This window comes from Momordica charantia, assembly GCF_013281855.1.
Source record: "Momordica charantia cultivar OHB3-1 chromosome 8 unlocalized genomic scaffold, Mcharantia_2.0 BLBB01000008.1, whole genome shotgun sequence".
NCBI lineage: Eukaryota > Viridiplantae > Streptophyta > Magnoliopsida > Cucurbitales > Cucurbitaceae > Momordica > Momordica charantia.
This window is the reverse complement of record NW_028275166.1, coordinates 33492414-33503997: the sequence shown is the minus strand read 5'-3', so window position 1 is coordinate 33503997 and position 11584 is coordinate 33492414. Positions and strand designations below refer to the sequence as shown.

The 11584-nt window shown below is 36.4% G+C and overlaps 2 protein-coding genes across 3 annotated transcripts; both read right to left on the bottom strand.

Annotated features, from left to right (window-relative positions):
- Positions 1 to 69: 69 nt before the first annotated feature.
- Positions 70 to 6211, bottom strand: MCM5 (Minichromosome maintenance (MCM2/3/5) family protein). 2 transcript variants are annotated; one of them, XM_088127948.1, is made up of 18 exons: positions 5824 to 6211; positions 5587 to 5730; positions 5250 to 5429; positions 5066 to 5164; positions 4837 to 4973; positions 4625 to 4745; positions 4124 to 4258; positions 3973 to 4050; positions 3696 to 3800; positions 3454 to 3545; positions 3246 to 3378; positions 3062 to 3157; positions 2668 to 2759; positions 2489 to 2579; positions 2198 to 2307; positions 1028 to 1157; positions 847 to 948; positions 70 to 506 (listed from the first exon to the last, which is right to left on the bottom strand). In XM_088127948.1, exons 1-18 carry the CDS (start codon positions 6115 to 6117, stop codon positions 423 to 425), a joined length of 2223 nt encoding a protein of 740 aa, XP_087984074.1. In that variant the 5' UTR covers positions 6118 to 6211; the 3' UTR covers positions 70 to 422. The 2 variants fall into 2 exon arrangements, with proteins under 2 accessions (XP_087984074.1, XP_022143029.1); XM_022287337.2 differs by having other exon boundaries at positions 4640 to 4745.
- A 1420-nt stretch (positions 6212 to 7631) lies between these two features.
- MOL1 (Leucine-rich repeat transmembrane protein kinase family protein) lies at positions 7632 to 11204 on the bottom strand. Its single transcript, XM_022287487.2, has 2 exons — positions 8327 to 11204; positions 7632 to 8204 (listed from the first exon to the last, which is right to left on the bottom strand). The coding sequence occupies exons 1-2, from the start codon at positions 10974 to 10976 to the stop codon at positions 7891 to 7893; spliced, it is 2964 nt and encodes a 987-aa protein (XP_022143179.1). The 5' UTR covers positions 10977 to 11204; the 3' UTR covers positions 7632 to 7890.
- Between the last annotated feature and the right edge of the window lie 380 nt (positions 11205 to 11584).

Below are 11584 nucleotides of genomic sequence, written 5' to 3'. Positions count from 1 at the left end.
CCAAATCATGTGCACCAGTTCTGTTTAAAATAATATTCAACAAGCGACTTTAACGAAAAGATAAAAATGTAGAGAGAAGAGAGAAAAATATCACTTTACTAATATTCAACCCACAATAATAATAATCATAAATTGATTGAGGTGGCACAGAAAATACACCATCTTCATCCTTACATGTAAATTTGTACTGTCTTCACCAGTAGCTACACAGTGATACTACTATTCAATCTCTTTCTAGCTAAGGTTGAAATTATGTGAAGTGCTTTCTTTATAATGGGAATGAGAGAAGATGAAAATGTTACTTTACTGATGTTTCTGGTGCACGTCATATAACATTTTCTTCATCAAATGCATGTGGAAGTCAGCAGTATACTCACATATCAATCCATGGACACAATAAGAGAATTAATAACTTATCATGATCATGCCTTGCGGTAAATGACACGCCTTTCTCTTTTATATTCAACTTCATCTCTCTGGTGCATAATAATCAGAGCTCTTCGCACCTGTCCAAACAAAGATAACATAATCACAAGTTAGAACTGAAACATCAACAACTAAAGAATATACAACTGTTTGTTATCTTATAGCCATCATTTTCCTATTATTCACGGAAAAACTTTTAGCATTCATTATTTGTGAAATCAGCAGTATTTAAGAATGTTGTGGTGTTCATAGAATAAAGTAATATAGTACTTAATGATGTGTCAATATGTAAATGGAAGAAGAAGCATCTACTTCCATAATACTAGGAATTTTCCCTCATTCACCGAGCTTTTTGCTTCCTATGCAAGCAAATGTTTAATGCTAAGAATGGTCAGCTTTCTTTGGTTCAGAGAGGCTTACAATTGACTCGTTCATCCCCATTCTTGTGAGCTCGTCAATCAGCCTTCTCTCGGATATGTGGTTGCCAATTCCTATTCTTCTCTTTATCTGTGTTTCCGCTTGCTGTTTATGGGGGGAGATTACCAAATATTAGAATAAATGGTGATACTACGAGGAAATGAGCTTCTGGTTTTAGACCAACCTTTATTTCATTAGCCACTTCAGGAGTCAGATTTACTTGCTGATGAATCCCAGAGCGTGCAGCGTCCATTGTGGACACGGTAAAAAGTCTAATAGCTTCCTGCACATTTTCCTCGGTGGCAACATGGGACCTAATATCATTTTATCAATAAAGGTTAATGCAAAATCCTTTTGTTAGGTCAATTAAGACAATATTTGGGGGCGAGATTAATTTGGGAGAAAGAATAAAATATGCAATATGCAGATAGTATTCTTCTTTTTCTCTGTCAGACATGCAAACTTTCTTTTTCAACAGATTAACACAAATGGAAACTAGCAAATATAGTTGAAACAATGCTAAGGATGTAAAATAACATTTAAAATAACCAAAACTTTAATCATAATGATTAATCAATAATAATTAGTTAGCTCAATAACTAATAAATTAATGTTCTTAAAGTTGATCAATAAAAATAACAATCAAATCAATTTATTGTCTTTTTCTACTACACAATGGTTATCCTTCAAATGTCTGAAAACAGAAAGCCGCTTACAAATTTTGTTTCCGCTTTTGATGACACCAAATTTTAGCATCAACAGTCTGATATTCCAGACACTTTGGCTTACGTGGAAATTAACAGCAAAATTTTCATCTGGATGATTACAATATAAAACACAATGACAATAACTACTTACACATTTTCTTTGGCTTTAGAGAATCAATTCTTAACTTTTGGCTTCATAGTTTCAAAATGCCAAATGCAAATTCTATAATCAGTTTATATAAGTCATTCCACATGTAAAAACACGACTAAAACCTACTCCCACTACTTTGCAATTTACGAGCAACTATATTTAGCAAAACCAAACAGTTCAGATCCATATTACTTCAAGTATAAAACTTATGCTCTGAATCAATGGGAAAACTACATCACTTCTGATTAATCTAGAAACTTCGAGCATCTCAACGAAAAGTTTTCCCACAGCATTTAGTTACAAGCTATTCTTAAATTCATGACTATCAAAAAGTCATCACTCCTTAACAATATGAGAAGCTTCCACACGAAAGCAATTTATACATTTTCATAAAAAAATAAAAGCTCTTTCTCATGTTGTTCAAATTTCATTCTTAAATGGGCAAAAGCAATATGACAGGAGAAGAAGTTGGTATTGAGATAAAACTAATACTTACAACTTCATTTTCGCAAGTGCCTCGCTTAACCTTACAATAGCTTCCAGCTGTCTTACTGTAATCGGAATTGCAGCAGCCTCCCCTGTTTCATTTGCTTGTTGTCTCATGTCCTACAATGTGAGCCAATTAAGTAATCAACTCAGCAAAGCCAAACTATTTTGCAGCAAAAATTTCATAGCTGGAAGGTTAAGAATCAATTGGAATTGGAAGACACAAAAAAGATTAAGCATTCAGAGCTCAATTCATGAACAAATCAATTTAGAAAGTGAAATATTCAAGGCACAAGCTAACCTGTCTGATTTTAACATAACTATTCTGCAGCATTGTGGATGCAGACTCTGTCAAACGGGGATGGCATTTAGTTCGACAATATTGAATATACCTGCCAAAATTTCAATTCAGATAGTTGAGTAACCAGAAGGATTAGAGAAGCAGCATATATGACGACTCTCTTTATAACTTCACCTCACCTCTTTAACCAATTCTCTTCTTTAGAAGCTCTATTTTCACCCAAGGTTGCATCAGCAGATGCATGAACTTTTATTATATGGCTTGCTATAATCTGCAGTTATTATAAAATCATTGCCATTAGAACAGGGTAGAATGACACTATCCCCATGAGTTTTGGAAACAAAACCAACCTATAATCACTTCTTATTCCGATGTCAATGAAACTTAGTAATAAATAATAATACACCCTTATAAAGACAAAATTGACAACCCATTGTGCCAAAAACTCCATGACATGTCGTTTCTTGAGTTCACGTTAAAACTCAAGAAAATAGAGGCAAGTATAAATCAATACACGGAAAGAAAAAATGGCATTTTAAGTTGAAGTAATTGAAGAGCAAGCTTCACAATTACCTTGTCTTGACTGTACATCCTTATATCTTTCACAATGAAAATTAGATCAAATCTTGAGAGAATTGTTGTCTGCAAATCAATGTTATCCTGTGCCGTCTGAAACGCAGATGAACACATGGCATATTAAGCCAGACAATTAAGAAACTTAAAAAACAGGTTTTAAACAATAAATATGAATAAAGACCTTAAGGTCATCATAACGTCCTGATGGAGGATTAGCAGCTGCAAGCACTGAGGTTCTGGAATTAAGAACCGTTGTTATTCCGGCTTTTGCGATTGATATTGTCTGTTGTTCCATGGCTTCATGGATAGCAACTCTAAAAGCAGAATAAGGATTTCAAAAATTACATGAGGATCTTAGATGGAGAGAACTGAAATCATTTTAGGTTTACCTATCCTCTGATCTCATTTTGTCAAACTCATCAATGCAGACAACACCTCCATCAGCCAGAACCATTGCACCTCCTTCAAGATAGAACTCTCGCTGGATTGCACAGATATGTGAGAAAAAAAAAATCAGGCAACCTTTTTATCATGAAGGAAGAAAACAACTCCATTAAATTGAAAATGTTTTTAAAGAACAATTCAAAACCGTTAATACTTATGTACAAGCAAAATGAAACTGAGCACTCACAGAGCTGCTATCTCGTATCACTGAAGCTGTAAGACCAGCAGCTGATGAACCTTTTCCAGAAGTATAAACAGCAACTGGAGCTGTCTTCTCAACAAACTTGAGAAACTGGGTGGGGCAATTGGTGGATTTGTATCAATACAAGGGAACATGGTAAAAACAAATGACAAACTACAGTAGCATTCAGTGACTTGAATATAATATATCCGTAATCTCTTTCTTTCTTTCTTTTTTCCGTTTTCTGTAAGACGTGTATCCACAAACTCTTGAATCAACTAACCTGGGACTTAGCTGTAGACGGGTCCCCCAAAAGTAATACATTAATATCACCTCTTAACTTAACCCCATCCGGCAAATTCTGCTCATTGAAAAATTGAAGATTATAGAGACCAAATAATAATTGAAGTTAAGCATTACAGTCCATGACATACCTTCCTGGATCCTCCGAACAGAAGACAAGCTACAGCCTTCTTCACATCATCATGACCAAATATAGAGGGGGCAATCTTTGAACATATGCTTTTATACACATCAGGCTCTGCTGCAAACTTTTTGAACTCTTCTATCTGTGAGTTTTTCCACCATGTTTGTCCATTAGAAAAAGGAGATGGTAGAGTTGCACTGGAACTTATCATGTGCATACTCTCAACATGCAACATTTGAGAAATCTATAAAGAATTTGGTAACCTCGCTAAGACAAATTATTTATCGTTCAAGTTCCTAATTCTAACCAAGATTCGTCTAGGAATGGTAGAATCTTTCAAGATACACTCTGAAGTCTGACCGTAATTAAATGGCAAAGCTTAAAAGTTTGACGGTAGATCAATTAACTATACATTCCATTGTACTAGTGTGATTCTTTAAAGATGTCGCCCACATGTGATAAACACTAGCATCAAGTAGAAGATAGAATTCGATAAATTTTTACAGACGATTGAACCACTTACATCTTCTGTTGTGAAAGATGCAGGGCCTCGAGAGTTGGCTTCATTAGATTCTTCAATTCCTACAACCCTAATATAAGGCTGTCTAATTGCAACTGCTCCTTTGTGGCTGCAAAGTTAAGTTCAGAAAAAATCAGTCAGTTGCAGGAAATACAACTCAAAGGCATTGATTATGCATATCAAAGAATGATGTTTCTCACGATGCGGAAGAATTGGCAGCTTGATAAATACTATATATCCCCATGATGGTCAATCTAGTGCCTGGAACAATTGTTTGAACAAGATGGCGATCTACCGATAGAAGCATGTTCCTAGGAAGTTCCCCAGTTGGAACATCCTTCAATATCCAGAAGAAACAACGTTAGTTGCTACAGATTAGCTGCATAGAAAACTAATCTTCACCATAATCTGTTACAATCAATTCCTTACTTCTGGGTTTTCCTGCAGTTTTAATGTCTGTTGATCAACATACATGCTCTTGTCAGGAACCACAATCCAAGGATCCAGTGGGCATGGTTCTTCTCCCGCCTACATGAATTTCAAACCACGTAAAAGTTTCAGTCTAAACTAACAACTCAAACTAATTTAAAGAAAGTCATAGCGAGGGATATACCTGGGGCATATGATTACATGATCGAGGAACAATTGCCCCTCCAAGTCCTGGCCGACATGGAACTCTTACGGTACTTCTACAATTCTTGCACAATAAGGTCACATAGGTTGCCTTTGCCTTGGTCCTTGACGCAGCTATTGTGATTCCAGATATCTTAACAAGTTTTGAAATATATTGAGCCTGCCCACGATTACAGAAATATTAAGGTCCGAAGAATACTAGTAAGTATTGGCCTTTAATTGGGAAAAATGTACTTCCTTTACAGTTAGAAACTTGAACTTTAATTGCTTCTTTATAGTCTAGTTTCAGTTCAAGAAAACGGAGAAAATTCACTAACCCCAAGGGACCGCATGGAGACTGGATCCTCCTTCGACGTTAGAAGAATTTGAACATCCCCGGGCACGGGCTCCACCATTTCTCCAGTCTCACCGGCCACCTTCGTCTTGAGATTCATTAAAACCTCCGCTGCAGCAGTCTCAAACTGCCAAAAGAGGGAAATAACCAAAAACTTTAAAATTTTCTGAGAAAACCTAGAAATCAACAATCAATAACTAGACCCAATATGTTCAATTACCAAGGGCAAGTAATCGGCAGGAGCAGATCGAAGCTTCGCCGGAAGATCGGAGTCAAAAGCGTTAACGTCCTCCATATCAACGCGAAGAAATTTCGGGTTATGAAGAAGGCTCTCTCTGTAGGGGAAGACATTCTTGTCGGCTTCAAATCCACGGATGAACTCCTTGAATTTCCGAAGGACCGAGTGATGAGTGGCCTTCTCTTCGGCATCTCCGGCGCGGCCGCCGCCGGTTCCGTCTCCGAGGGATTGCGCCTGGTCGCTGTAGTAGATTCCCCCTTCATCCCAGCCCGACATTTCTGCGTCTAAGAATAAGCTTTTCCCTCTAAAACACCGAAACCCTTCTCTCTCGACGGAGCTTTCAGTTTTTTCTTCTGGGTTTAGCAATGGAGGCGAAGGCTTATGAGCGCAATAGTTTTGGCGGGAAGGAAGCACTTGGCGGGAAAATGGGTCATCTGAGTTCTCGTTAACCACGCGCGTCTGAAGGCGCGTGCTATAGTGTATTAAATTTCCTTCCAATATTTTCTTAGGTTAGTGAATTAACATTATCATACCATTGCAAAAAAAAATTGATAAAATATCATTACTATAAACTTAATATTAGTATTCATAATTTGTTACTTATTTAAAAAGAATGGAAATCTTTATTTGTTATGAATTTTTAATTTTATTTTTTTCAAAAATTCAATCGACGTCGGCATATTTTCTATTTTTCTTGACATTTTCATAATATTTAGACTTCGAAATTTCCATCGATATTTAAAACATCAGTTATATTTTTTAAAAATTTATTCTATAATAGTTTAAAGACAATAAAACAAAACATTGAACATAACTCAATATATATTATCGATTAAAAACGTAAAAATAAAAAGTCAGGAAAACAAAATGTGAATAAATTTTTTTTAATGATGGGAGTATAACATTTTAAAAATTTATTAAACACTAGTTAACTTGATAATTATAATATGTTCACTTTTTATGGATTAAATTACCATTTTGATGTCTTATCTATTAAGACTATGCTATTTCATATTCTTAAACTTTCAATTTTATATTTAATAGACATATATTTAATTCCGTTTATTTAACACTCATTTGTAACGTGACAACTTACCCGTGCCAAAGTAGATTAATTTTGGGCCAACTAACTAATAAGATGAGTTTTAAGGCTTATAGATTTAGGTTTTTAGTTCCTCGAAGTTAAGAAACAATGAAGTAACGACATTTCATGAGATCTTTCGAGTCGAGTCCATAATCAAATCTAGTAGGCTTAAATCTAAAAGGAATACATACTAATGTTCTAACATGGACATAAAGATCACCATCATATGAAGTGGTATTAGAGCCATATTCTAAATTTAACCATGTGGATGAAAGAATTGATTGTTGAGCAAAAATGTTATTATCAACTTTAACATAGCTCAACTGATTGAGACACTCGTTTACAACCAAAAGGTCACGAATTCAAATACTCACCCTATTGAAAAAAAAATGAAAAAATGAAATTCTTGGATGCTAAACAAAAATGTTGAGTTCATAGTAAAGCTCTATTAAACCAATATCATATTAGATTATTCGAGCGAAGACTCGATGTTTTTTTTTTCTATCGTCATTGCTAAAGGATGAATTCGTAAGGTATAATTTAAAAAAAATTTACGTCGACTAGAACAAAGAATGACCCGATACGAAAATAGTCCAGAATCAAATCCATAATCCAGATATAAAGATAGCACTTATTATACAAACCCCAAAAAGAATTCGATTTAGAAAAATAGAGCATGTTCACGAACATTAATATAAATAGTCAATTTGAACATATCTCAACGGATAAAAGTATAAATTCTTGACAAAAATGTCGAAGGTTCAAATCCCCACCCAACATATTTTGAACTAAATAAACTTGTATACACCAAAAACACTACTGATAATAGTACCAAAGAAATGGAAACAATATATATTGCACAGAAATTCTATAAATTACTACTTACAGACTTACAATCTATACTATTCTTTTTTTCTTTGTGGGTAAAAGTGAAACCAAAAGTAGAAAGTTCCTTCTTCAAAGTCTTATGATTTTACCTGTGGTTTTACTTCTGATAATAGCTTTAACACATCTTCCATGGATGGCCTGTTGGAAGGCCTGCTCCTAGTGCATAGCAAAGCTATATCAAGCACCTGTTTTATCTCCTCTTGTGATGACGAATTGGGAGAGAGAATCCCATTTTCTTTGTATATTTCTCTCAATAGAAGATCTCTTGCTTTGTTCTGTGTGCTCGATCCAGCAGTCGTTAAGCGACCGTTGCTTAAAATTTCCAGGATGATCTCCCCAAAACTATGAACATCAATCCACAGCTCCTCCTCTGTTGCATTGTTGAATTCGCCTGTCCCAGATGAGAATATATCAGAATAACTACTTTTGGAAAATGTTTGTGTTTTCTGAAATAAGCAATCTGTATGGACATCTTATGTAATGTGGAGAAGAAATGTTTACTGTTTGGTATACCTGCTTCTTTCGTCATGGACGGGGACGAAAATGGATCTTCGTTTAGCTGTTGTAGGAATCGGAGTCCGAATTCTGCCAGACGGGGTTCCATATTTTCATCAAATATGATGTTAGTCGACTTCAAATCTCCATGGGGGATTGCAGGATAACAGTCATGGTGAAGAAAGTGGAGTCCCCTTGCTATTCCCACCGTGAGTTTGAGTTTATTTTGCCATTCCCTTTTCACTGAAATTTTCTCTGCAAGATTTCCATTGGGCAAGTAATCATACAAAAGATAAACCATCTGTTTGTTGTAACAGAATCCCAGCAATCTGACCAAATTCTTGTGCCTCAAACTACCTAATTTGGTTATGAAATCTGACATCGGCTTCATTCTTTTTGCTTCCCATTCTATCTTCTTTACAGACACTGTGATTCCAGTGGGCAGAACTGCTTTGAAAATTGAAGCAGACAATGGTGATATCGCTTCCTTAGATTCAGTGGAGTCAAAACTCCGAAGAATATCATTAGCCGTGAATGGGGGAAGTCCAGTGAATGACACCATCTTCCATTTGCCTTTGCTCCCTTTTCGGAAGAAGAAAATCCACGCAATGGTTATCGTAGCGACTATAGCTAGACCTGCACACACTATCAGGACAAGTATAAGCTTCCCCATTCCTTTGCCTCCAAGTATTGCCAAAGAACTCGAACACGGTCGCAGCGGTTCTCCACATAGCTTTGGATTTCCAGAAAATGCACTGCTGCCCATTGACTGGAACACTTCTTTCTCAGGGATGGAACCAGAGATATCATTGAAAGAGATATTTAGCAGAAGCAAGCTCAACGAATCCCGGAACTTATTGGGTATCGATCCATTGAACTTGTTGTGGGATAGGTCAAGGATGCTAAGAGAAGGTAGATGTGCAAGTTCCTCAGGTATTTGACCTGAGAGATTGTTTTCAGACAAATCCATCCTTACAAGAGCCTGACAACTTGAAATGCTTTCTGGGACCTTTCCTGATAGATTGTTACCGTTCAATTCAATAACAGAAATAGATTTACAGAGCTGAAACTTGGGAATGTTTCCTCTTATGGCACAATCAGAGGCTGAAAAGTTTTGAAGAAGGGGTAAAGTCCACGTTTCTGCAGGAAAATCACCTCCTAGTATTGGATTATGAGAGATATTAAAGTATTGAAGGTTGGATGCTTTGTTTATAACTGAAGGGATTCCTCCAGTAAAATTGTTTCTAGAGAGATCTATGTATGAGATATCAGGAAGATGACTAAACTTCAGAGAGATATCACCCGAAAATGAGTTATCCTCTAACCGCAACCGAATGAGAGAAGAACAATTCGAGAGAGATGGGGAAAGTCCACCACTGAACTTATTTGAAAACAGGATCAGCTTAAAAAGTACACCTCCTAGACAGATATCTGGTGGGATGGCACCCACAAAATTGTTAGTGGAAACATCAACCCATTTAAGCTTTCTGTTGCTTCCCAAGTTGGTTGGAAGTGACCCGGAAAACTGATTGCTCCATATGAGAAGAGTCTCCATTGAAGGAAGCTCTGCAATGCCTTTTGGAACAGAACCAGTCATTTCATTGTACATAAGACTGAGCAATCTAAGATTCTTCAACTCTGAAAAGCTTTCTGGAATAGAACCAGAAATATGGTTATCAGAGAGATCTAAATCTACCAGAGAGGTGATTCTGCTCAGTTCCTCGGGCAAAAATCCAGTGAGCTGGTTCTTGAAAAGGAAAAGAGACTCAAGTTTTGTGAGATTACTCAGTTCTTTTGGAATTGGACCAGAGAGATTCCCACCTGCAATATCAAGATATTGAAGGTTACTCATGTTGCCAAATTCCCATGGGAGACTTCCCTGGTAACTGTTGTAGCCAATTTCCATATGGGTCACAGTTTTGAGTTTGCCCAATTCTGGGGGTAAGTTTCCACTGAGAAAGTTCCCAGCAAGATGAATGAACTCAAGTTTTTTGAAAGAACCATATTCTGATGGAATTGGTCCCTTGAAATAGCTCCCAGCTAAGTTGAGAAACTTGAGATTTTCAAGCTCTGAAAGATCAACAGGCAATGAACCAGAAAAGCTATTGCTAAAAGCGTCAAAAACAACCAAATTTTGAAGAACAGAAATCCCAAAAGGAAAGGGACCAGAAAAATTGTTTCTACTAATGTCCAAACTTCTAAGATTAGTGAGATTGAAGATTCCAACAGGAAGCTTCCCAGACAAAAAATTATGGCTCAGATTAAGATCAACCAGTTCTTTGAATACATGAAACTGCTCACCAGAAATCGCCCCACCAAGCCTCTTCATCGAGAGGTCGATTCCAATAACAATGGAGGAATTCTTATCGCACTTGATTCCAGACCAAGAACAGCCATGGATTTTCCCAGATGGGTATTCTCCAGAAGGCACAGTCCAATCGCTCAAACTGCCAAAACCATCAAAAAATTCAGATTTCAAGCTCAAAAGTGCTTCAGAGTAAGGATCAGTGGCAGATGCCGCTACAGAAAGCAACAAAAACACAAGAAATTTGGAGCACAGGCATCTAAAAACCTCCATTGGAACTCGAACAACAGCAAGAGAATGGGGGAAAATTGTAAAAAAGGAAAACCCAGAAAAGAAACAAGCCCCCCTTTCTATAATCTGCATTTGATTTTATGGGTCGATCAAAATGCATGGGGAATAGGGAAATCCCCATAAAAGGATGGAAAATGAAGTGACTGTAGAGTGATTAGTTTACATTTCATGGGAATATTATTGGGGTTGCTTTTAAGAGCAAGAGGGGTCCCTTGAGCTGTTTTGTATTAGGATGGTGTTGGCCATTTTGGAATAAAGTTTTGCAGATTTGAGAGCATCTTCTTTTTTCTAAGGGAGAGAATCCAATAATAACCATCACTGACCATTTTGAGTTGGGATTTGAACACTGCGGGGAGCCCTGAAATCCCATCAATATTGGAAAAATCCATGTTTATTTGGCAAAGGCACAAAATAAAGTTCCATTTGCTTTGTCCACTTTAGCTTAATAAGTTCAGTTTCTTGCTGAATTTTAGGTGAAAGATCTTCGAGATGGATAATGCAGTTTGATGGGTATATTTTGATTTTAAGGCTTCCTTTCTTTTTAATCAATTTTCAAACTTTCGAAAGAAGTTGTGTTTTGTTTTGTAAGATAAAAGCATAAAAAAGAAAAAGTAATAAGAAATCAATTTATTGATGAATTTTATTTTGGTAACTTTTTAAAGTCGTTAATTTAGCTTACT